At 46.7% G+C, this 25,590-nt stretch overlaps 1 protein-coding gene across 2 annotated transcripts in view; it reads left to right on the top strand.

The window, feature by feature from the left end:
• LOC149365773 (uncharacterized) overlaps nt 1-25,590 on the top strand; it is a 60,762-nt gene that overhangs the window by 5,557 nt on the left and 29,615 nt on the right. For both annotated transcript variants that reach the window (XM_089545988.1, XM_089545980.1), the window contains exons 2-7: nt 12,115-12,187; nt 13,745-13,833; nt 16,914-17,000; nt 18,523-18,650; nt 20,165-20,338; nt 22,697-22,752. In XM_089545988.1, the coding sequence (XP_089402114.1) occupies nt 12,126-12,187; nt 13,745-13,833; nt 16,914-17,000; nt 18,523-18,650; nt 20,165-20,338; nt 22,697-22,752 (596 nt within the window). In that variant the 5' untranslated portion in view covers nt 12,115-12,125. The remainder of the gene's footprint in view (nt 1-12,114; nt 12,188-13,744; nt 13,834-16,913; nt 17,001-18,522; nt 18,651-20,164; nt 20,339-22,696; nt 22,753-25,590) is intronic.

The following is a 25,590-nucleotide window of genomic DNA, read 5'->3' as shown; positions in this document are numbered from 1 at the left end:
CTCTGCGACAAGGACCGTTATCTGCGGCCCCCGAGTTCTTTCTCTTCGGCCACCGCCTTCTTTTTTAGCGCACTTCGGTCGCGATAACGGGGGGTGGCCGCCGCGCTTTCTTCCTCGCTGCGACGCAACCGCGAGCGCTTTAGGGCTTCGCCGGGGACCGCTGCCGAGTTTGCGCGACCCGTCGACATTTGCTACTCGACTCGACGGCTACGACTGGAGCCATGTTTTTCGCCGCATAGCGAGTGTTGACACTAGAAAATTGTGTAGTTTATAAAAGGACACTTGAGTACTACGACGTCCAGTCGGCCCTTTTCATAAGATGTGGCGCCCTCTGGAAAGTGGCGAAAATTCCTATGCTAAGATGTGGCGTCCTATGGGGAGTGGCGAAAATTCCTCTGCTAAGATGTGGCGCCCTATGGGGAGTGGCGAAAATTCCTCTGCTAAGATGTGGCGCCCTCTGGGAAGTGGCGAAAATTCCACTGTTAAGATGTGGCGCCCTATGGGAAGTGGCGAAAATTCCCCTGCTAAGATGTGGCGCCCTCTGAGGAGTGGCATAAATTCCCCTGCTAAGATGTGGCGCCCTCTGGGAAGTGGCGAAAATTCCACTGTTAAGATGTGGCGCCCTCTGAGGAGTGGCAAAAATTCCCCTGCTAAGATGTGGCGCCCTCTGGGAAGTGGCGAAAATTCCACTGTTAAGATGTGGCGCCCTATGGGAAGTGGCGAAAATTCCCCTGCTAAGATGTGGCGCCCTCTGAGGAGTTTTAAGCGAGGTTTTAAGCGAGGTTTTTAAGCGAGGTTTTAAGCGAGGAACCCTTTATTTGCTCCTTCCATTACTAACCGCATCCAATGAATACGCTTCGCTGTGGGAATGTTTCCGTTTCCAAGGGTAATCATTCCGTTTGGTGAGTGATGGAAATCTACCCTGGGTCTCGGGCAGCACACCCTGCCTCTCAAAGGGAGTGCACTGCAGGACAGCTTATTCCCTTTTTAATCTCAAGTAGGCTTATTTGTGTTTAAAGTGTGTGAGGATCAGACATGCGCATTCTCTAACCAGGCGCTCCGGCCAGGCGTCGAAATGTATTACAGTTGTCTATTTTGTCTATTACAGTATCCAGTACAGTCGTCTAGAGAACTGTCTGGACGACTGTACTTCTGCGTTTACTACGCGGTTCGTTTCTTTAACGTCACATGCGTTCGCTACTAACAAATTTTTACAGGTGATAAAATGAATGCTGTTAGCTTTTGGTGAACTAAGGAGTGCTTTGGTCCCGTTTCGGTGTGAGAACACTCGAGTGCGTGCGTAATAATAAAGAAATGGTTGTTTTCGCCGTGGTCACATAGGTGTAGTGACACTCCCTAATAACAGCGCTTTTAGATAAGGTTAACCTTTTTGTTGCAGACGATAAGCGCGACTGCGGGAGCGACAGGGTTATCAGAAGCTGTTGTGCAGCCTTTGTTTATCTTAATTTCGTTATTGAGCTCTTGAAGACTCGATAATGTAGGGCTTGTTGCTATCTCTGAGGCATTTTGTAATTACTCAAACCTCTTTCGTTCTGCTAGAGCAATTATAACGATTGAACGTGAATTCTTTTTACCGGCAGAAAGGTCCCGTTGGCTTAAGAAATACTATTATACTACTTTACGGACCCATTTTATACTCGCGATAATATTTTTAAAGCATTCAGTGCGATTTAGGCTTAACGCAATCAACAGACTATCGTAATCCTGCGTTTGGCGCATGACAGTCTTGCGAAGGCCAGTGGGGAAAAGTAGCCGAAACCGAAGTGAAGGGCGCCTTCGGCTTGGCTTGGCTTTAATTGCAACATTCCTAGCTCGCCAAACAGCCGCGTTGGATGGAGGCTGAGCGCGAAACCGAAAATGCGCGTACTTACACGCAAGGTCCGTGGTCGTGTGACAGCAGCCTCGCGTTTCGAGTTGGCGCGTTGAAAGGCTCGCGTGGGTCCGTTATAATAACGCGCTCCCGTTTTGTCGGTGTCGGGCCGCGAGAAAACACGCGATGTGGCGTGTTCCTGGAAAGGGGGGAGAAAAAAAGAGCAGCAGACGAGAGTCGACGCGCACCTTTCCGCGACGTTGAAAGCAGACGAAATCATTAAGCGCCCAACCGACCTTGTCCGCCTGCGGCCTCTGTCAGAAAAAAGTGGCCGCCGCGCAGACGACGGCCGGGCATTTTCGGCGGGGCCGCCGCCATATTGGTGGTCAACTAGAGACAGGTTGAAACAAACAACGCCGTAGCCGTCAAAAGAAAAAAAAAGAGCTCGCGCGCGCTGACTGATAGGCAGGGCACGCCGATCGAGCCATTTGTTGACATTTCCAGAGTGGCCGCTTTTGTGGGCAGCCGGGGAACGCTTGTTGAGGCGTGGCGTTCGGCCCCGTTTTTTTATATTTTTTGTTCAACGCTGCCTGCTTCCTTTTCCGCTAACCCTCTCTCCACCTCTGCGCACTCCGCGTCGAGTTAGCGTGATCGCCCGGTTTGCGGAGGGGTGACTATTAGCCGTAGCGGTCCGCCGGGGTGGCCCCCTTTGACTCCACTTACCGTCGCGGTTAGGGTTATGTCACTTCGAGCGGTGGGAAGAGTTGTTTGCGCGAAGTAATTGGCGGCTGTTGGGGTGGCGGAAAAGCTACCGCGGCGGGGCGCCTGTTAGGAGCGTGCGGACTGTACGCTATTTCTACTGGACTGCTGCTTGCCTTCCCCGAGTCCGTCGTTGTGTCCGTGCCGGTCGTAAAATTATGCAGATTGTATAATGAGGCTGTTAATTGCCATGAGCAGGTCAGTGGCTGTCCAGCTTTCCTGCCGCATCTTGTTTTGTTAGGTCCAGTGAGAGGGCATAAGCAGGGAAGACAGTATTTCGTAAGGAAGTGTTGAGATTGATGACCTGCGTAAGGAATAAAATGTTATGATTCTAATTATATTTGCAGTTATTGTTGAAATATTCACGAGAATACAGTACTTAAGTGTCCTATGTGACGTGAAAAGGATGCCCACCAGTCAGTTTCGAGTGCCGCTATGCGGCGTTTCATGCAGCATGTTTCTGATTACAAGACTGTTTCAAGTAACCTCCATCTTTTAAGCCCTTTATTGCATGCATCAGGTTTGAAGTTGATGTAGACCTGTGAAGTCTGTTTATTGAATGTGCGGCCCTTTTCTTTTTGTATGTGCACCTTATTCCTGCATGTCTCCATGCTCCATATACATAGTGTGGCTCAGATTATCATGACTTTCGTTCCAGCCATGCCTTACTTTCCATTTGGTTTCAAAGAACACCGTGAGCATGCTTCCTGTCCTGTCTATGGTAGTTGCTCAAAAACTGTTGGCGGCCCTAATGAAAAAAGACATCCTAGGAATATCACGCAGCTATCAGTGTTGATCAGGTGGTCAATCCTGGAGACATCGCACACTTGGCCACTGGCGCGGAAGAGGTTTTCTGCAGTAGCTTCCGCCCAAAGTACCCTGCGCATGCGCGGCCAACGGAGGTGCTAGCCTCTCCGACCGGCACCTTGGTCGAAGGTCATGGTTGAAAGGGTAGACACACCAAAATTTCGTAGCATATTTTTGCTTTCGAATGATTCGTACGGCATTGTAAACATGAATAACCGCGTGAAAATTCACTTACGCTCAGTACTTAAAGGGGCCCAGAAACACAATCTTAGTTAACTGTTTTGCCTGTTGATTGCATACAGTGAGTTATAATGGTGCTATTAGCGCCGGTAATACCGCGTACATTCCGTTTTTTAATATTTTAATGTCCTCCCAAAAACAACTTCATGGATCTGATGGTGTCGCCACACAGTGGCGGGTTTTTAGCAGCGGATATGACATCACCTGGCGCGAGCTTGATGACCGGACAAACAGTAAATATACTGCAAATTGTGTGAATAAATAGAGACACATTTTGTCACCTGTCTGCGTTTTATATTAGATCAACAAAAACGATTTGTTTGTCTTAGATAAAAGCCCTGCAAAGCAAGTAAAATAAAAATACACCACCAGGGGCGCTCTGGCATGGAAACAACGCTGCCAGTCTCACAGAGAGCAGGCAACCATGGAGTACAAACTTCCGCGACGTCTCCTGGCTGGCTGTTTTGATTGGTTGCGCCAGGTGCCGTCATTGGGAGAGCGAAATAGGAGTGGGAAGCCCCGCCAAAATCGAGTTGAGGGCAGCGTTTTGTTTGCTTGTATTTTGAAATTTCTTCACTGAATAACTCCCGTTCCTGTGCATCGATTACTGTAATTCTTTTTAAGTCAGCATCTGTGTGACATAAAGAACCCACCTGAAGTATAGCCGGTATTCCCCCAGGCAGTGTTTCGCAGCCCCTTTAACGTATAATCGAATTTATTCTTCCATACAGTTTGTGTCAGCAGTCGAGAGTAGCGCTGTGATCTTCTAGGGATCATAGCTGCAACGTCACAAGTGAGCACCAGATCACGTGAGGCACACAGAAACTGCAACACAATAGCTCTTCGCTCGCTTGCTGCAATTCCGGTTTCTGGAGCTGTTTAGTGTAACTTTGAGTGCATTAAAACAATAAATAAGCGGTTATATTGCTGTTTTTGTACGCTTCACATGATCTCATACTCACTTGTGACGTCGCCACCATCGTCCGGCAACTGAAAACGAAACTACAGAGGAAAAAAAAACTCACTAAACTACAAATTATGCATTGAGCGCTGACGAATTCCACGTGGTGATCCATGTTACAGATGCAGTACGCCGTAACCATTCGAGATCTATAATGCACTCCCAAAAATACGTTGTCACCGCTCCTTTGAATAACCATTCCTGTCTGCTCTTACCGTCCATTGTCGCAGCGCTGTTTGTGATTAACCGCGGTCGAGGGCGTCTGACGCCACCACACCGCTTGCGGTTAGAGAGGACAGCCGGGAAACGTAATTGAAAACGTAGTTTTCCGCCTCGGGTGTCGTGGCTTTTCTCGGGTGAAATACTTGGGAAAAGGGTCGACGGGTCGTTGATTCTCGGGGGACCTAATTCCGCCTTGTGCGCTAAAGACAAGTTGTGCCTCAGGGTATACGGAGATGTGTCCTGCGGCAACGGGCCAGAAGTGAATACACGAGGCGCATAGGTTTTGTGAGGTGCACTAGCTCCTGCTGCCGTTCCGACACACGTAGGTGGGGACGGAGGATGAGAGCTGGCTCGCCCGGACCTTGAGAAAGAAGAAAATTTATTTTATTATTTACGCGCATACATCGCCCATGGGGTGTTATTTCAAGGGGGATTACAACATGTCTCTCATAGGCATACACAAAAAAAATGAACAGTTCACAAATTAAAAAAAATAATGAGCAGAATGGAATAAAACGCAAAGACCCGCCGCGGTGGCTCAGTGGTTTTGGCGTTCGGCTGCTGATCCCAAGGTAGCGGAGTTGATCGCGGCCGCGGCGGCCGTATTTCGACGGAGACGAAATACAAAAAAAAAAAAACACGACTGCTAACAATGTGCAACGCGACAGAGTTCTTCCCGTAGCTACCATCCTCAAGTTGCGCATTCTTCCGATCTCTGCCAACGGATGCGAGTAGAACTCAGATTTGGTCGATGGTTTCAGAAGCTTCAAGGAAGCACTGTCTGCCCGAATGCACCGCGGAATAACAGTGTAAGAACCCCAGGTGGTTTCAGTTAATCCGCGGAGCCCTCCACTACGGCGCTTGGAGACGTTAAACCCAACAAATTAAAAAATTGCATGTAAAACTCAAAGGTAACGAATCTCATGGAGTGATTGGGAGAACGTGGTGAAAGGAACACTGATTTTTCGCAACTGCTGTGATCAGAGAGCATAGGCTTCACTTAGCATATATTCTGTAAGTGTACTATCAAATTTTATCATGGGCCATTTAAAAAAAAATTACTCCCAAAGGGACACTTAATCGCCGCCGATTACGTGTGACGCGTGTTGCGTAAATAAACGCGCCCTGTAAAATGCTTCTTTCAGCTAAACGGGCGCATTGTTCGAGCTCAAATTTCGCATAGAAATGGCATTTGGTCGGCAGAATATTTTAATACCACGTTTTCTTGGGGTACTTACCTGATTCGAACAGAATAAGTCGGATATTCACATCGTCTGCGGCGACGACGAAGGAAATTAATACCTGTGCTACACGGGTACTTTCGAATGACATCTGAGTCGAATGGCAGTCGAGACTTGGAATGGCATTCGAACTCGACGGACTCCCGCGGTGCTACACGGCACTTTCCAAACGCATTCGAAATTCGCAGCTCGTTTTCAGTGTACAATGACGACGACGGTCACACTAGTCCGACAACGGCACTATCACGGTGAACAGCATCATGTGATTATAGTGAACTATCCAGTTCACTTTAATATTATTGTAGCGGGACAAGTTTCACCGACGAATCCGATCGGCGGACGGTCAGCCTTCATGCCCTCGGGAGTTCGGCGGCCGAGCGAAAACACGCTGATGAGGGGACAGTGCGAATACATGCGCGCTTATACATTATCCGTATTGGAAATAAGCGAAACGAACGGCTATATTTCACATGTGCACACTTGGACACTCAATAGCGATAACCACTTGCCAAATTAATTTCAGTCGACGACGACTCCGTTTCCTTCAGCGACGACTAGGCCTAGCGAGTCCGCAAGGTTGGATCGGTGATTGCAGTGGTTGTGAAGAACGAATTCACAAGTTTTAGCGAATGCAAATGGTCAACGAGTGTAGTTCTGACAACAGTGACATGAAATCAACTTTTGCTTACATCGCAGGACGCGCATACGATGAACGGGAAGCGGCGGTGTGACTCGAGCTGCCGAGCAGTGCTTTACGGCCAGCAGCAGTCGTCGCCGTCGCTAGCTTGTGACTAACAAGTTAGGCCATATCAGTTGGCGCGAACGGTCACCATACATACTTCTGGATAAAGTAGTTTAAAATAAAGTACTGGGCATGTCGGAGGAAGCCGGGAAAATTAGCGAGAAGCGCCGATCATCCGATGTCAACAACTTGGCTGTCAAGTGTTTCTCAGGCGAACGATCGCGTCGGCGCTTCCCACAGATTGTCGCACTGCGTAAACAAGCACGGGTACAACCGGTACAGAAGAGAAGAGATTATTTAATAGAACTAAAGCGCATATTTCGTTTTGTGTCTTGCAAACGAGCACAAGCTGTTCATACGAAGCGATGTAAACCAATGTAAACAGCAGTATGACTGCAGTCGTCCTCATCGGCGCACTCCTGGGGAAATTTCATGCACACGCGGTAAATGTTCATTGGTGTACTATTATCTGCAAGCACTCACTTAGACGGAACACGAACTATTTGCTAAACAAACAGCAGAAAAAAGCGAGTAGCGGGTATCGAAATGAACAGCCACAGAGCCGAAAGCAGTCGCGCGGCGGTGGGCGGGGCGAAGCGACGGCGGCGGCGACGGCTATTGGTTGGTTCGGGCTGTGTCGCGTTTCGAAGGCATTCCAAAATCTCGAATGTCTTCGTGGAGCGCCGTCGACTGGAAAGTCGTTCCAACCGAATGCCGTTCAAAAACGTCGTGTAGCAGCGCACGTTTGGCAGTCGAGTCGAATGACGTTCGGTTGGAAGGCATTCGAAACGCCCGTGTAGCAGGGGTATAAGCTGCTCTGTCAGCTATCGCACCGGTGGCGCCATCTCGTTTGTTTGTCGTGAAGAATCAGCAAAGGAGGGGGATTCGGGGGCTTTGAAGACGCTCTTTCAACTGGTTTTTTAAAGGGACACTGAGGAGAGCACTATTAATATATTTTTTATAGCAAAATCCGATAGTTCGGCATGTCATGGCTTTGTTGCCACTTGGCCGGCAGCGAAAAATGCATTTATTTCTAAGAAATTTGGATTCGAAGTTGAAAAGGTTTTTCCCGCCGCTGTGATTCAAACTTGGGATTCGGCTATGACGACAGAGGACTAAGTGACGTGAAACATGACGTGACATGACGTGATGCAGACTCCGTGATTTCTGCGCCCAGCAGTGCGGCCTAGCAGCAGCCGAAAAGAAAGCTACCGCCGGCCGCACGTTGAAGGCATCTATCGGCTATTGCGGCCGTCGCTACAGTCGCTTCGCTTACGTTTGCACCGGCGTTTTGCGAGCGTTACGATGGATCTCGTTCTTGAAGTCGTCAACGAAGTTCTCGCAAATAGACACCTTTAGCATACCGTGTACCTTGATACCGCTAGCGGAATACCGGGAGCCCGCCTAACGCCGGCGAGCAGGCGCCGATTGGTCCCGATGCTTCAGGCGAGCGCGTAGCTGCCCGGCACGTGGCGCCATCTGGCGACGTCAAGGAGATTTGCGCATGCATTGGCTGCGCCTCAGTGATTTGTGCTTCTCGTGTCCTAGCGTTGCTAGAACCATTGGTTCTAGCAACACTGTTTTGTTATATGACGTCATGACGCTTGTACTTGCGAGTTTGGCCTGTGGCGGCGATACCTGTATTTTGGTTCTTGCTCTTTTCTACGTTACAAGAGCTTTGTTGTCAGTATGAGTGGCGTTTTTGTAATCAGGAGCTGGTATTCTGTCGATACAAGCCAACTTCAATTTCTCCTCAGTGTCCCTTTAATGCTCACAAAAAACTTAACTTGCTGAAAACTTAGTTTTGTCAAGCTAAGTTTTATTATTCCACCACGGCACCTCTCTCTCTGCTTCCTCATTCATTCCCACCTTCCTTTCTTCTCTTAGGGCGCGGTTGTTGAGGTGTCGACCGAGAAGTGAGACAGTTACCGCGCCTTTCGTTTCCTGATATCCAGTCGTCGGTTAACTCGAGAAATAGCGCACGGTGAGACTCGATTTGAAGTAGACTTCGGCGCATATACAATACGAAACGCACTTTTTTTTTTTTTTTAGCGTACACGCTATCTTATATGCCCGTTTTTTATTGGCACTACATTCTGCAGAGACAGAACGTCACCCTCTGCACTCGTCGCAGATTTGGCAGCCTTGCCAAGGAACTACTATAAAAAAAAAAAAGAATTCTGTGATAGAGCTCATGCAGATTTGAAAGCGACGGTTTGGGTGCCCACAGGCCGCCGCCTCACAGCGTGTGACAACGACACAACGCCGGGGAAATGCCTGAACGGGTTGCTTATGCTATCGCATATAAATAGTTGGTCAAAGCGCACTGAGTGCCATCTAACTTACCTCGCTAGGACACCAAGGTCGCTTCTTTGGGGTGGGATGTGGTTTTCTTCTGCTCGTCCGCGTCACGGTCGCGAACCAGTAGCGGCAACTGGAGTCGTCGCTGCCGCCGCTATCACGGCGGCAGCGCCCGCCACAACTCTCTCAGCGTGGCCGCGTGGTCACAACGAAATTGGAAAGGAGAAATAGAGTTGTTAATGAACGCTAAACACCATGCAGTACGCAGAAGCTTCCGCCTACGCGCTTTAACTCGCAGACACAGCAACGGAAAGAGGCGCGCTAACGGAATTCACGCAAAATCTCGTAGCATTCGTGAACCTGCGAAATCGAAACAAGAACTTCTTTAGGACGCGTCGTATTCGTGGAGCAGCGAGAAACTCCGGCGCTCACGCCGGTACAAACGGCTATAGAAGAGAAAATAGCCCAGTTTTCCCAGCGATGTAATCCTTTCTGTTTGTTGTTTTTTTTCCCTAGGGTGAATGGTCGAACATAATAAACACTGAATTGTCGCGCTTTTAAAATCCTTTCTGTTTGTTGTTATTTTTTTGCCTAGTGTGAATGGTCGAGCGTAATAAACACTGAATTGTCGCGCTTTTAAAAAACACGGGGCTGTGGCAGGGCAACTTGCAAATGCTGCCTATCAGTAAAGAAGTGCGACTTGCAGCTGCAGATATGCCCACTTTAATGTGCTACTCACATCTAGATTTTTTGCTGTTTCTTGGCTTGCACTACTGTGATCCCTAGTCTGCTCTTGCTGCTCTTGTCACCTGAATGACTGATACATTATATTTAGATGTTATTCCTGTACAATGGAAATGCTGTCCATGTAATCTTTAGATGCAAGCTTGAAATCAGGGAAAGAATTACCATAATTTGTCATTTTTTTCCGGTCACTGGAATTGGATTTTTTTTATTTAAAGGAATCCTGTAGCTCAGGTCTAAAGTCCAATACGTAGGCTCCTGACTGTGGCCCCACCCAGACAACACCTAACGTCCTGAGGGCGTCCTCAAATGGTCAGGATGTCCTGAACAGGACAGTCTGAGTACCTTTTGAGTGCATCAGTGGCTAAATGTCTTTGTGAGGATGTTGTCAATTCGTTCTTTGCTGGACGACTTGAGGATGAATATTCCTCAAATGTCCTACAGTCGTCCTATTACAGGACAATCATGTGGGATTGAACTGTGCTTTATCTCTCACACTCTGCTCTCAATAAATAAAGAAACTTTGAGATCACTGCGGCGATCTACATTGAAGCACTGTGAAAGCAAAATGTCCTCAAACTACATCGAAATCCTTGGCTGTTCTGACCTTGGTTCTGACGTCCATGTACTTATTGACGTCCATGGTTAATTTGACATCTAAGTGTATTTTTTTGCGTTCAATTAATTAGCTATTTACACCACATCAACCAAATTTTTTCCACAGCAACATTTTATCACACCCTGTCTGTCACAATCACACTTTCGCATATTTATCTTTAGAGGACGATGTAATCGTGTGGACAAAATTTGTGGATATGTTTTACGGATAATTTTTGCTGACGCGACAGAGCCATATAATTCTTTCACATTAAAACTGCAGGTTCATGAAAAGGTATGTGTGTGAGCATTAGTGATATAATGAAGGAAACCATTGTGGCCCCGAAAGATTATGTGCCTTGAGATATATTCAGATATTTTGAAGCGAAAAGCTTCACTAGGCTCGTCAGCACCGCGCTTCGCGTGGGCCACCCCTGGGCGCCGCCGTGGCGCGCCCTTCCTCCTCGCCACCCCCTCCGTTCTCCCCCTCGCCACCGGTTTATCCTTCGCCGCTGCCGCCCGGTCTCCGCCGCCGTCCCAAGAGGAGAAGGTTCTTTCGCAAGGCGTTGCGATAACGCGTGAGCGGCGGCGGCGGCCATAAAAGAGGCCGCGCGCCGCGGCGCACGCTCCATCGCCACTTCTCCTCCTCGCCACCGGTTTACCCCTTGCCGCTGCTGCGCGGTCTCCGCCGCCGTCCCAAGAGAAGGCTCTTTCACAAGGCGTTGCGAGAACGCACGCGTGAGCGGCGGCGGCGGCCGTAGAAGAGGCGCAGACATTCGCCATGGAAGGAAGAAAAGAAGACCCAGAAGTGGTAGCGAGGGAGTTGGCTCATAATCTACACAGCTATCTTGGTGCTCCCAATGCATTCTGCGCGAACTGCGACAGCCATGATGTCAAACAAAGCATAACTGCAGCTTTTCGCTTGTATATCCAGGCTTAACCAGAGCTAAGCCACTGCCAATTTTTTGCTGTTTCATTTGTTCTTATGTATCGCATGCTCCTGATGACTTTGGACTGTAGATTTTTGGGCCACTCATCTTTTCAATTTTGGGATCAGGGAGCAGAATTCAACTCCAGAGGAAGCTATACCTCTCTGTGGCCCTGGGCATGGTAAATCAGTGCTGTGCCTCTGTTTTCTTGTTCTGATTAGCTCCTATCCAGAAAAAAGCTCGATACAAATCCTGAAGTAGTACTGAAAACGTCCTAAACATGATCCTCAAGACAACCTGAGTACGGCCAATAGATGGACAAATGGATCCCACTTAGACTGCTTGAGGACCATTTAAGAGACATCCTGAGGACGTCTGAACATCCCGATGTGGACATCCTGAGGCCCTACTCAGGACATGGGGGGGTCTGAAAGTGATCACATGAAAGGTGTATTTCAATAACAGTTGCAGTGGCATAAACAATACGTTTTAAACAGCAATTAAAGGGTAAAAACTTTATTAAGGTCAAGCAGTTGAAAGAGCAGTAGGAGGATATATCATAAAGCAGATGGAGGCAGTCTCATAGCTGTTTATTTTTTCCATGAAACAGAGGGCCTGGCTAGCTCTGACTCTCTGTATGAAAAGTAGGATGATGTGATATGGGGTGTAGATGCATGGTTGACTGCACCATGGTCAGGTGGCACATACACCTTGTAACCTGCCCCGTTGTACTGTTTCAGATGCCAGTTGAATGGCAGCCATGCCAGGGGTGATGAAAGTGGACAGCTGGGAGGACAGACACTCTGTTAACAGGTGAGCTTCATGAGACCAGCATTATTCCCTCACTTTTCAGATTTTCAGATTGACAAATGCTGCTGTATTGGAGGCTTGTCAGTGAGATAGCAGTGTGCAAAAATGTACCTGTGAAGCCTTCCAGAAGCTTTAAGGAAATGCAGGTGGTTGGCTTTTAGTTGTGAATAGAGGCACAAGGTGGCGCTTGCACTTGGGCGACATTTCTCTCCCGTGAAAGTTTGCTGATGCGGTGAATAAAGTAGAATCTGTGGTTCTTAAATTTTAGCAAATTTTTTTTTTTGGTATGACTCAAGTAAGGCATGTTGCTGCTGATAAAATGCAAAGTGGCCTGTATGTGACTGTGGGGCTGTACAAGTACTGGTTACTGCCCACTGTGCTGGTGGTACAGCTTGTGCACATGAGGGCCTAATCTTCTGAGCTAGTGTTGGTTTTCAGTTTCTTTTTGTCATAAAACTCAAATTTACTTGTGTCTATTAAGGCCTTGGCTCAGTTTTCAGTTTTCAATGCTCAATTTTCTGTGAAGTAAGAGGCGTGTTCAAAATGTGTGCACTGAGCCTGACAGTGCTAGTATCAAAAGCAAGGCTTTGAAAGCTCTCATTGCTTATTCATATTATTCATAGTTCGTTGTTATTTGGGCTGGATTTCCTTGAATTGCAATCCTTCGTGTTGGCCGTTGTGCTGCAAGCATTTTGTTGGGTTTCACCCAGTGCATGAGCTCGCTTCTCCTTGGAGCTGTGTTGCTCTTGTTGAGTGCTGCGTACCACACCATTTTTTTTTTCTGCACGGTTAAATGTGATGAACTAAACTGTGGTTGTTATCATGTGGCATAAATGAATACATCACCGGGCTGATAGTAGCACTAGTGGATGGTTTAAAAAAAAAAAGAGAATCAAGTTGCTACTTACTAAGATTAGATAAATGGTAGGACATTGTTGCAAACAATGCCGAGAACTTGCTTATCAATCTTGGCTCCGCTGTAGATCTTATTCCGCAGATTCTTTTCTTTAAGTGTACTTGATCTGTGCAACTGTGCTGTTTGAAGTGTTCGATGTGCGAGAGAGATGACGTTGAGTGTGTGATCACAAAGAGGTGCACAGCTGAGCTCTTTTCATTCCCATTATAACACAAGGCTTGGGAGGGAGTCCCTATCTTCTGCTCTATATCTTTAAGGTTGATTTGCCCTTTTATGTCCTTCGCCTCTTCATTGTCCGCAATCTTGGCCTCTCTCTCGATATCGGCATCTTTGCTGCCTGCTCTGAGTGTGGGTTGGAATGGTTGACATAGCTCTGGGGCTGATAACGCGCTCCTGTCGAAAGCAGCAGGGACTATTGCATGGAACTCGGAGCGCATTCCTGGGCATGGGGTAGTTATCTTTAGGCATACATCGAAGATAAGGCATGGCTGGCGCGGACTTGGTACGACAGGGGCGTTTTGTGCAGTCCTCTGTGGCTGACGTACGGGGGCCGTGCGCCAGACGTGGCATGTTCCTGGTTTCTTGTGGTGCTGCAGTGATGAGCGGGTGCTGAGTGATCAATGTGGTGCCCATTGGGATTGCAGTGATTACGACCCCTATTTGGTGCACAAGGATCGAGCAGACCTAGACATGAGGAGTTCACGGTCGGCGTACTCCAATGGCTACAGCTCCGGTGAGTCTTCGGAGTTTCTTTTTTTATTTTGTAGTTCGATTTTTATGTAGGTTTTGTGCTTTTGTGTGTTGTGATTGCTGTCAGTCGATGTATGGTGCAATCTTGATCTTCACAATCTTCATGTGATAGCTGAAGACTGTTTTTATTCTTGCTGTGAATGGCAATAATGGGGGTGTGGTTAGGAGGAAGGGTGTGCTCGTAATGTGGGGTTTGTTTATGCACCCTCCATCATTGTGAGGCAGCTTTGAAGCACCTGACACACTTTGAAAGGCAAAGGATTAGGTTTTCGCATTCACAATCTGTGCTAACAAAACATATTGCTTTTACGAAATGGCATGGCTGTGAACTTGGCACTTGTTGGCTGCTGTTATCTATTTAGTGTAGGTGCATTATGGCATGACTGGAAGTCTGCTATTGCAAGTGTCTGCGCTTAGCATTGTAAAAGTGGAGCATCACTGGTAGTACAGATTTGACTTGTGAAAAGGTCTTAATAAAAAAGTATGACGTTTGAGTGAGTGTTTAGTGGCTGAATCTAGCCCTCATGTGTACGTTCCTGGCCTTGACTTATTTTTTGCAGTCATAGCCGCAGTCACTTTGAACGACTTGGAGTGCAGTCTCATTGTTTGTGTCTCGCTGCTAGCAATGAGCCGTTCGGGTTCATTTTATCTGAGCCAGTGTGGCAGCTCTGCTGGTGAAACAAGAAAGAATTCATTTTGATAGCAAAAGTCTTGGTCACAGTTATGATGCCTTCAGTATGGTCCCTGATTCACTCATTCAAACAAAGGAGATTATGTATATATATATATATATATATATATATATATATATATATATATATATATAAAACAAACGCTGACATGCTTAGCTGACCTGTTATTTTTTTTTCTCAAAAATAGGACGCTATCTTCACCGGTCTATGCTTGCTGGCAGACTGCCTGCTTCGCTTGTATTTTTTGCTCTAGTCTGCTCATGCTGAATGCACCGACTTAATCTCTGCTTGATGCCTCAGTGCTTGAAACAGCATCGCTATCAACTGTAGGTGTAAAAAGCAGCTGACACAGTTCCCCTGTAAGGGGCACGCAACAGAGGTTTTATTCACCACATCTAATTGTGCATGAATTACACATTGCTGGGGTGTCTCAGGATGTGTGAGTTATAGCATGCTAACTTCCTTTATTCTTCTCACTTGCCTGACCTGTATTTCGGACGTATTTGCAATTTCTTGAATCCCCCACAGAGGAAAACGTGTTTGACTGCTTTGTTCTCAGGGAGGCTGGTAATTTTTCCTTAGTCATACGCTGTTTTTACCTTGTGCGTCCTTGTTAAGCCCATTAAGGCTTGCCAGCTGACAGCTGGTTGAGTTAGCCAGTTGACTTCTGTTACTAGATTAAGTGTTTTAATATTGGGACATCTGAAAAAAAAAAGAAAGATACATTGCCTGTTGGGGTTAGGAAGATGGCCATAGTGATATATACCACCAACTGAAGTTTTTGCTATCTCCTTGGAGGTGTATAGGTCGAATATCAGAAATTCATCTTATTAACACATATCACAATGCATGTCAGTAGCAATGTTTCAGGGCACCAATTGGAAAGAAGCACTTTCTCTTTATTCGTCAAGGTGATGAAAGGGCTACAGCTGCATCTGTGATCTTGTCGATTATTATCAGGGGCTTCACTTGAGGTGGTTTGTTGAGGTGGGCAATGTGTGTCAAGGTCACCGATCGTCTTTTTTAAAAGCAAACAGAAAAAAACAAATTGAATTTCTTTTTGCCTAGGGGTCTGCAATGGGGCTGTTGTGATAAGGTGTGCTCCCTAGAGATTAGCTGTCAGTGTGAAAAACGTGTGCAAGTATTTTCTCTGTTGTGTTGTTGAGGAGAAGAGATAGTACTTCTTTGCGATTACCCGTCCGCGGCAAAGTTCTTTTGATAAGGTTTGCTGGCAGGATGTGTGTGTGTGTTTTGTGCTCGACGTCTTTACATATTGCCACGTATGGAGAGGGACTGCCAACCGTACAGAAGGTGTTATGTGATTATGCTGGAAATGAAAAGACCTCTCCGTATGTTGATTGAGTTAGGCATAGCTTTACTGGTTAAATGAGGAATTATTTTTTTAGATTGGCACAAAAAATAGCACAAAACTAGATGACATGGAGGTCTGGTGAAACTGAAGTGCTGTCAGGGTATCTCACTGCGTGTCGGTGTCTGTTAGTGTTTATGGTCTAGCAATTGGTACACACGTTTTGTATATGTATACATTAAAAAAGATGCCAGTCTATGTGTGTTAGAACTAATCCAGAAGGATGCAAGGTGTGCACCAAGATGACTGTTATTTCATTCAGAAAGAAATGTTTTCCTGTTGGTGAGGCAACATTTGTTCTTGATTTCTCAGTTTGGGCTAGCGGGAATTTGTGTGGTGCGACGTATGTACACAGAGCTGTGCTCTTTCTGTTTCAAACTGGTGCAGGCTGGGCATTTCATTTTTAGTCCTTTTTGACAGCTCACTTTATTCCTTGTATCAAACTGGCATAGGTGATGCGGGCAGGGCACCAAATTTCTGATTTATTTTTATGCCCCACACTGACAAATGTATCCAACTAAGAGCCTGTTTTACATTAGTGTGGGTGAGGCACTTTTTTTCTTCGCAACTTTTAAATGCCTCACGCTAAAATCTGTAACTGTGACTGAGTTTACGGCACCAAAAACGTGCCCGTGTCAGTCAATCATTCCTGGTAATTTGCCTCGAACTTGAGTTGTGATCCGCTATTAAAAAGAGTTATGATAATGTGTATTAGAAGGACTCAAAGGTCTTTGCGTCCAAGGAAGCTGTAGGGGAGCATTTCTGTTTTTGATAGCAATTTTAAAGAGTGAAAGTAATTGAATTATAATGTTTCATGAGCAGCACATTAGAACTGCCAGCTTGCTACAAAATTTCCAGCCAAGCTTGGTTTTGTGCTCCTTTATTCAAGTATTTCAGGCCACTCATAAGCAACGAGCCACTAGTGTATAAGTTGAGGCTGTCACACACTTTGAAGTTGGAACACAATGGCTGACCGGCATTCTTTTGCCTCACTTCTTGCAGCGGACCAGCACAGTGACTTTGGAGCTGAGGAGGGACCCTCATACCTCCTGGAACACCTGGCCACTTTCTCTGTCGGCCAGCAGTATGGTAAGCACCATCCGTGTGTTGACTAAGGCTGACATAAGGGCACTACAAATGTTAAAATGGGGCTCGACATCATCAACCTGATCAGTATCACATAGCAGTGCAGAACAGCAGCTATAGGTGCGGAAAAAGAAACCGTGACAAGTTTGATTCCGAGTTTCATTTATGTGACATTTTGCATTGTGTTTCAAACAAGCATTTCACTCTCTTCATTTGTCCACTGGATCATGGCTGCCAAAAGAAAACTTATGACAAGGCACTGCTGAAATTTTCGTGCTTCATTGTTTGTGTATAGAGTGCTGCTAGTAATACAGTTGAACCCCGCAATTACGAAACCGCCGGGGCAGGAAAACGTTTTCGTTGTCGTGAGAATTTCGCTGTCGCGAAAATAGACAAATAAGCACACCCATTACCTTGCAGAACGAAAATTTAATGAAAAAAGTCGCTTATTTTGCTCTGCTTGACATTGCTGTGCAGGAGCTTGACGACTCTGGCTTTGCAGCTTGATAAGCTATGCATAGCTTCGTCGTCGTCGTGGTCGCCGAGAAAAGTCCGGATAACGTCAAATGTATCAAGCACATCACGCGAGCTTACTTGCTTACCTTGTGCTTGGTTTTTGCAATCTTCGTCGTCACTCGCCTCATTTCCTTTGCGCACACTGTCGATAATAGCGTCGTCGCTGAATTCCTCAAGATGCCATTCTTTGATTTCAAAATCGATTGCAGCCTTTTCCTGCAGCGTCAAAAACTTCCGCTTCTTTACAGGAGGCGGCATGTTTCCGACAGTCAAAAAAACAACAAAAAAACTGTACACAAGCAAGTCGCGGGCGAATTCGGCCTGCAAAAGGCGGACGGCGAGATCGGCGAGATAGCGTGGTCGGCGCACTAGCGAAAAGAAAAAAAAAAGGGTTCCTTGCTCTTCCCCGGTTGGCCGGCAGTGTCGTCATGTGAAATGTCACGTGCGTGCGTAGTCGCCAACAGACGGGCTATAGTGAACGAGAATTAGTAATTCTAGTACACTATAGACGGGCTAGCAAAAATCCGCTTTCAGCGGGCAAAAAAAAAAAAATGCTTTGCTATCATCATCATTACCGAAGCAACCGAAAGTAAACAAAAATGGCTACGCCGGTGCTTGTTGGCAGGTGAAATGAACGGGCCCGACTTGTCGGATGAGTTTGCTGCTGCAGTTTTGCCCATTCTATGTTCCCGACAGGCTGATGTGCCGAAAAAATGTTGCAGATCACTACCTCAAACTTTCGTTAATGCGGGACTGCTTTTTAAAAACCCTTCGCTGTTGAGAGGGGACAAATGCATTGAACCCTATGGGAGTTCGCCGGGGGCGCCGGAATTTTTCGTTGCCGCGAGAATTTCGTTCTTGAGGGCTTTCGTTATTGAGGGGTTCAACTGTAATGAGAACTGGCTGGCCTATCATTTAGACTTGTTCTGTTTAGTGAATTTCTGTGCTGAAGATGCCTCTCTCCAGACACATTGTTTTCAAGCGGAACGCATTTGTGCCCCGTGTGCAGCCCTGGAGAGCCCCAAGGATGGGCTGCGGAAGCTCTTCCAGATGGAGAAGTCCAAGGGCATCTGGACGCAGAAGATGAAGATGAAGCTGGACCGCAAGTGGGTCATCATCATCGACTGCGAGAATGGGGTATGGCACCTATTCTTTCCACTGGTGTCAAAGGTCAATTTTGTCACTTTTGTCCTGGCACCTTCGCTATAACCGTTACTTAGCTGGTTTGCCGGTTGTGACACTCTTCAGACAGTTTAGATGTCTTCCACACTTGTTTCATATTTACTACCTTAGAGCACTGCATCGTGTTACTAGGTCGACATCTCTTTCATAGAGGTAGTTATGAGTCTAAATTTGTGGAGAAATTTTCAGGGAGCAAATGTTAATACCGTGTTTTTTTGTGGATAGCTTTTGTTTGTATTTTTTTCCTTGCTACTGTTCCGTCCGGAGCGCAGTTGAGGCTGGTTCATGGAGTACAGTAGCAGTGCATAAAATGGGTTGTTATTTTTTTAGTTGATTTGAGCTTGCATCTACAAACAAACAATGGCACACAGTAGGCCAGCAAGCCACGAGAGCAGAGAACAGGTACATTATAATATTCCTGCTACATTTTTACTCCAAGAAGCCCAGATTTGGCTTTCTACCAAGACAAAACTCCAAAGGTTCTTCAAAGGGAAAACTGTATTGCCTCTGCCAAAGGTGCATTGATGCCAAACATTGAATGCGAGATATCTGTGTTGTTAATTTATTTTGCATGCACAGATGTAGCCCATGAATTCTAACAGAAAACATTCCTTAGAGCAGATTTCAGTTTTTGAAAATAATGCAGGCGATCAACTTTAATGCATATAGTCAATGCTTGTTCAGTGATAGGTGCTGATGCACAGTATTGACGTACACTTGAAGGCTTGTTTGGTGTCAGATAGCCCTGCAGCATCACCAGCTGTTAGTAAAACGTTCTTGCGGGCTATGTGATTTGGGCTGAGGGAAGTTAAAACTGCTTAAACAGGATGAGGACAGGAGAGTTGTTTTTGTTTCTTTCCTCTCGTGTAATCGTCTTGTTTCTGCAGTTTTAACTTCCCTTCGCCAGCTTGCACTGTCCATGCACCTTTTGTGTCACACAGTACTTGACGCTGCTTGCAGTTCAAATTGGAGCTCATTGCAATGAATGGCCGTAATAACTGCCATTGAATTCCAAAGCAGATGAATGAATCATAAAGTGGTTATCCTGGCCTACATCTGGTCACTGAAGTGAAAAAACAGAGCTCAAAAATTTTGTCTCCCTAGTTTTTTTGAGCAGCAAACAATGGAAAGGAGAATGACAGCATTCAGAAGGAGAAGGGGTGTGGATTAGGGAGTAGATGTGTGTTGACGGTATTATTTAGGCTGAAGTTGAAGAGAAGAAAGGGGCATTAGCTGGGTACATAGGTTATAGAACTGACAGCTGATTGTTTTCTATTGGAGCTGATTGTTTTCTATTGGAGCGTCAGTGTATATATACGAAGAAAAGGAAAGTGTTATGGAGCAGGCCGGGAGTAGGATGGAGCAATCATCTTGGGTGGCCCGTTGGCGCAGAAGAAGAGTAAATGGGAGTAGGTATTTATGCCGTGATTTCGGCTGATGACTTATATGTGCCCCTTATGTGGTTTCAGGATGTGGTGGAGCGCTTCCCCATGAGCCTGATCAGCGACCCGACGGCCTTCACGTCAGACGACCCCCGGGAGCTGTACAACAACATCCTGGTGTTCGTGGTCCAGGATGACCCCACCTCCTCCAGCCAGCAGGAGCACGCCGAGATGCACATCTTCCAGTGTGTCCGCATTTCGGTGAGAGTCCCAGTCCCTGCACCTACTTGAAATGCAGGGAATCCTTGGGCCAACTGCCAAGATAATGGCGTGCACAACGCTGTGGAAGTGTGCTTGATTTAGTGACTTTTTCTTGCTGTATAGGCTTGAGCACGTTACGTAGAGCCGCAATAATTTGCAAGTCTCGAGGGTTTGCTATTTCTGGGAACAGTCTTGTTTTTTTTTTTACTGCATCAAATCAAAGTAGCTTTATGTTGCTGTTGTTGTATAGCAGCTGCCGCGGGGTTGCTTATTTTTGCTAATGAACAGATATATATTTCCTGATGCGTTTAGGGGTGGTGGTTGTTTAATTAGGAGGTGTTTTCTCTTTGAGCGTGAAAAAGCAGTTTGTGCAATAGTGGTGTGGTGCAGGCTTTCTAGATCTTTTAGGGGGGGGGGGGGGTACACTGCTCTTTTTCTGCTCTTTTTATTGGAACTGAGTGGAACTGAGTGCCTCAACTGCTTCAGCCAATTGATGAAGGCTCTCAGGGATCCGTCCCTCGGATGACCGAAGCTTGAGCATGGGCACAGCTATGGGGAAAGGTAAAACCTTGTTGGGCTTGTAGTGCTACTGAAGCTCATTTGCCAGCAGACAAGGACAGAGACTGTAGGGAAGAGAAAGTGGCTAACGGCACAAGGGTGAGAAGTCTGCCAGGTGAAAGGGGGTCCATATGTCCAGTTGTAACCATTCAAATTGCATGCAACAGTAGCACATGTTGGCATGTAGTACAGACCAGTTTCGCTGCATTTTGCAGTGATAATGATCCAAAACCATGGGGTAAGCTTCCGGTTGTCCGCTCATGTGCTTGAAAGTATGGCACAAAATTTGTGCGTCAAACGGGTGGTTCTGGTGCACAGGGATGATTGACATCCTGGGCAACTTGCTTTGTGTGCTTTGGGCAATTTCCCCATGGGAAGTAGGGATCTGGGTAGTTGAGAAAATAATTGCACTGGGCATCCACCTGAACATAAACCATATGGTGCCGAAGTAGGCTGCAATGTGGCATGGTTATTTGTATTAAGAAAAGCCTCCAGCTATAATAATGTGAGTGAACTGTGTAGCCTTCTTTTATAGTAATATTAGTGCAGATAGGGTTCTGTTATTCGCCATCATCACCAGCCTGATTACGCCCACTGCAGGAAAAAGGCATCTCCCATATCTCTCCAATTAACCGTGTTTTATTATCGTCTTAATTATATTATGTCACCAGCATGTGATTGTCACAAAAGGTTCAAGCAGTTCAATACCAGAGTCATGTCTGAGAGCAGGGTGTTCCTTTCTGTACATCCCGCGCTGTGCTGTTGGTAACAAGTAGTACAGTGGCTGTAGGCTGCTCAGCTTAAGTTGCAGTTGGTGACTGCTGTGCTGTCATCTGTGCATTTTCATCTCGCACTACAAGGAAGCTCAGGAGGGGTGCCTCTATTTGGACACAATTGCTACGTACCCACAGCCACTATTATGCTATAGCATAGAAGCCCCATTTGAGCGAAAACCCGGCGATCACCATTGTCACACCTGGCAGGTGTCCACACCTGCCACCTTCCCCCTGCCAATCGTCTTCCTCTCCCAGCTCTCCCCACTCTTCTACCCTCTCCCCCTCTGCTTGTAGGGGAGGGCGGGAGAGACTGGACTAGGAATGATTCGGCTTATATGAAAATGACGAAGTCTGACGACAGAAAAATTAATAAAAGAAGCAATCAGAATTGGAACAGAATCAAGAGAGGAATAGAATTTGAATTTGAATCGATCAGCAGTTCAAAGAAAGGTGCCTTCCCGTTTCTTCCGCATCAATCAAATTGATTGTGCCTACATTTTAACCTGATAGCATTGGAAGCCTCGTTACCCAGAAAATCCGGCATCAGCTTTATCGGCGTTTTGTTTGTTGTGAGCGAAAAATCACAAGCACGACTCTGGCAGGTGGTCCCCAGAGAGCAACCTAGGAGGCTGGTGGGCCAACTAGGTCACGTGACCTTGCGGCGTCATCACAACCTGCCCACTGGATAGAGAGGAAACTGCCCTCCGTGGCAGGTGGCAGTTAAATAAATGATTGGTCGCTCGGGAAGAGCATCTTGGGCTACACAAGGCCCACCACTGGGAGCACCTGCCATCGCAAGGCAGAGGTGCATCACTCGAGATGGATCACTTAACCGCTGCGCCACTGCGCCAGGAGGGGTATGAGGACTCCCAGGTATCTATCAATGTAAAGTAGAGAATGACCTTCTGCGTATATGGGAATTAACCCTTTACGCTGTCGCATCATGCCCTTAAGGGGGGAGCTTAAGTGTCCTCTTCAATTTTTTGTTGACTGCTTGCTTCTCCTCCCTCTTCTTCACTGCTAGGCCAAGGAAGTGGTCGACGACATCAAAGCCTTCATGATGGGCAAAAGCAGAGGCAGGTGAGTCAATGTGGACATGCTTTGTCCTCCATACCTCTTGTCGTTGTTGCCAGGCCTTTTGTAGTTTGTCGTTGTAGTTCTTTCCTATGGCCAGCATGCACAAAAAATTTGATTTATCTGTGCACTGCAGGACCATGGCCTTTAATTAAATTAACGTAATTTGATCCTCAAGAGAAAATGAAAGCGAAGGGATCAGGGATGTGCCGTTTGGCGGCCAAAAGAGGCTTGCAGCTGGGTTCGGATGACTGGCGAATACGTGGCGGATAGCCGGCGTCGCCGCGGGCTGGCGGTGAAGCGTAGAAACTGAAACTATGCAGCCAGGCTGTATTTGATGTCGCAACAGGGGCCTCCTATCATCGTCGTGTCTTCCGTTACGCGCACGTTAGAGACGCATGGGCTACAATGCACCCTACGATGGGCGGTATTTTTACACTATCGCTTGACCTGGAGGTGAGCAACACTTCGGCTCGGCCCCGCTTCAAGAGCCCCATACGAAAATCATTCTGCAGGTGGGCTTTCCCACATATTACATTTATTTTTTTTTTGTGAGTGGGGGGCAAGACTTAGAGTTTTGTTTTTGTTACTTATTTATTCCATGTTTTAATTAAATAAATTTTATATCGTATTGTCTTATTTTGCACTGTTCAAAGGTATTCCATATACAGTAAACTCTCAGTTGTACGAACGCCGGTTTAACGAATATTTCAGAATAACAAACTTTTTAAAAATCCCCGGCAGTTTTCTTACAGATTCTATGCACAAATGTTTCACTTAAATGAATTTCGGAATAGTGAATATTTCAGTTTAACAAACACGCTCAGAGGACCCAGGCTTATTTTTCCGATCAGTTCAACGAAGTTTTGAGCCCTGCACTGCAGGCGCAACCGATGCCCGCCCTCATCGAACCGCCGCTCCTGCGGCAGTGTAACGTCGCTCGCGCTACAGCGCCCATGGGGCAAGCGGCATGCGAAAAAAAAAAAAAAAACAGCAACGAGGCATGGCCTCCGAGATCGGCAGTGAAACGCGCAAGTGATCACGGAGGCCACAAACAATATAACATCGCTGGCGTTTACAGCTGGGCTCGCGCGGTTTTCTTGATAGGTGGAAAGATTAAGGCGCACCGGTTATCGACTGGCTAAAGTGTGCCTACCGTATTTACTCGATTGTAAGCACCCCCTTTTTTTCCCGATCGCGATGCCCAAAGTGAGAGGGGGTGCATAGATTCGAAAAATCTAAACTGACCCCCCCCCCCCCCCACCCCCCCCCCCCCCCCCCCCGGGCCCCTTTTCGCGGCGAAATCTCGATGAAACGGGCGCAAGAAAAAAACATTTTATTTAGGAAACATTCAAAAGAAAAATAGCTGCAGACAGTTCTGTGCCGCCATCTGTCTTGTAGTGTGGGAACGCAGCAACACAAAAAGCGTTCCCAGCAACACAAAAAGCGCGGCCTCGCCCGCTTATCTGTTTCTTATCTTATCTTTTCTCTTTATCTTTCCTCTGATCTTTTAACTCTCCTCTATCTGCACTTGGCAGCGGTGGTGGCCTGGCTCGAGCCAGTAGGCAGGCCCGTGCAATTTCCTTTTCATCCTTCTCTCAGTCACAACAACAACCAACAACAACGCGCAGGCCGCGCCTCCTTGGGACTCCGACTGCACAGGCTCGACGAAAAAGAGAGCAAGTGCACTTGGCGGCCTCGGCAACGCTCCCTTCCGCGCAAAAAAGGGGGTGCTTAGATTTGCATGCAAAGCTTTTTTTCAGAAATTTTTTTCCGAAAATAGGGGGGGGGGGGGCTTAGAATTGCGAAAATATGGTACATCCCGGCCTGCGTTTGCTGACGACCTGTTTTGACGGACGGTACGAGCCAGACGTCGTACGAAGCGGGGTCCTTCTAAAATTTGCGTCGTATAACCGAGGTTTTTAATGCATTGTCTCTATGGGGGTTTTGCTGGGACCGCACAAATTCGTCATAAAATGCGGGTCGTCGCATGACCGGGGGACGTATAATCGAGGTTCCACTGTATGTATAAATTTCATTTCACACTTTTGACACTATGGATGCCATGCCTTATGCTCCATGAATTGCACTTCAAACTTTTGACTCTGTATGCCATGTCTTATGTTAGTCTAGTGAATATTCAGTTTAGTGAACTTTCAGTTAAGTGAACTATTTCCTTCAGTCCCTTGAAGTTCACTCAAGTGAGAGTTCACTGTAAAACGTGAATTTAAATAGGCAGCTTTATAAAGATGTGCAAACGAGGAGTGATCAGCTGCGTTGGAAAAGTTCGAGCTTAGTATGTTTCAGTTCTTCTAATCACACCCATGAACGGCTTCTGTTGGGGCATGATTGGTTCGGGCTACTCAGACGAAATGCTTTGCAACTGGCTACAAAGCCAGCTTGCTCAGCACCACTGTGCTTTACATGAATAACACCCTAAGATTGAAGTGTTAATCAGAACTGTGATCCGAGCACAACCATTTGAAAACTCACTGCCCCCTTTCGAGAAATGTTGGGGGGAAGGGGATGGGGGGGGGGGGGGGGGGGAGACCCCCCCTGTTCCAGTGTTTCTGCGCTAGAAAGTTGTGTAGGCGACAGGACGAGTTCCATATGTGTGGACGTTAAGTATGAAACCCCGCATATGACATGTGTGTTGCGGTGCAAGTCTAGCAGCACCCGAATGTGACCAGTCCACGCAATACATGACAGAGAAGAAAATAAAGAGAACATCATTTTATTGTTTTTCCACAAATTTTAAACTCAATCTTTGGATAATTTGCCCAAATATTGCTCTTCTGACACAGTCAGACAAATGAAAGTCGGTCATATTCGGTTGCTGCTGAA

This window comes from Amblyomma mixtum, chromosome 1 (genome assembly GCF_055824585.1).
Source record: "Amblyomma mixtum isolate Tamu chromosome 1, ASM5582458v1, whole genome shotgun sequence".
NCBI classification, from domain to species: domain Eukaryota; kingdom Metazoa; phylum Arthropoda; class Arachnida; order Ixodida; family Ixodidae; genus Amblyomma; species Amblyomma mixtum.
The sequence above is the reverse complement of the archived record's forward strand: the minus strand, read 5'-3'. Positions and strand labels throughout refer to the sequence as shown.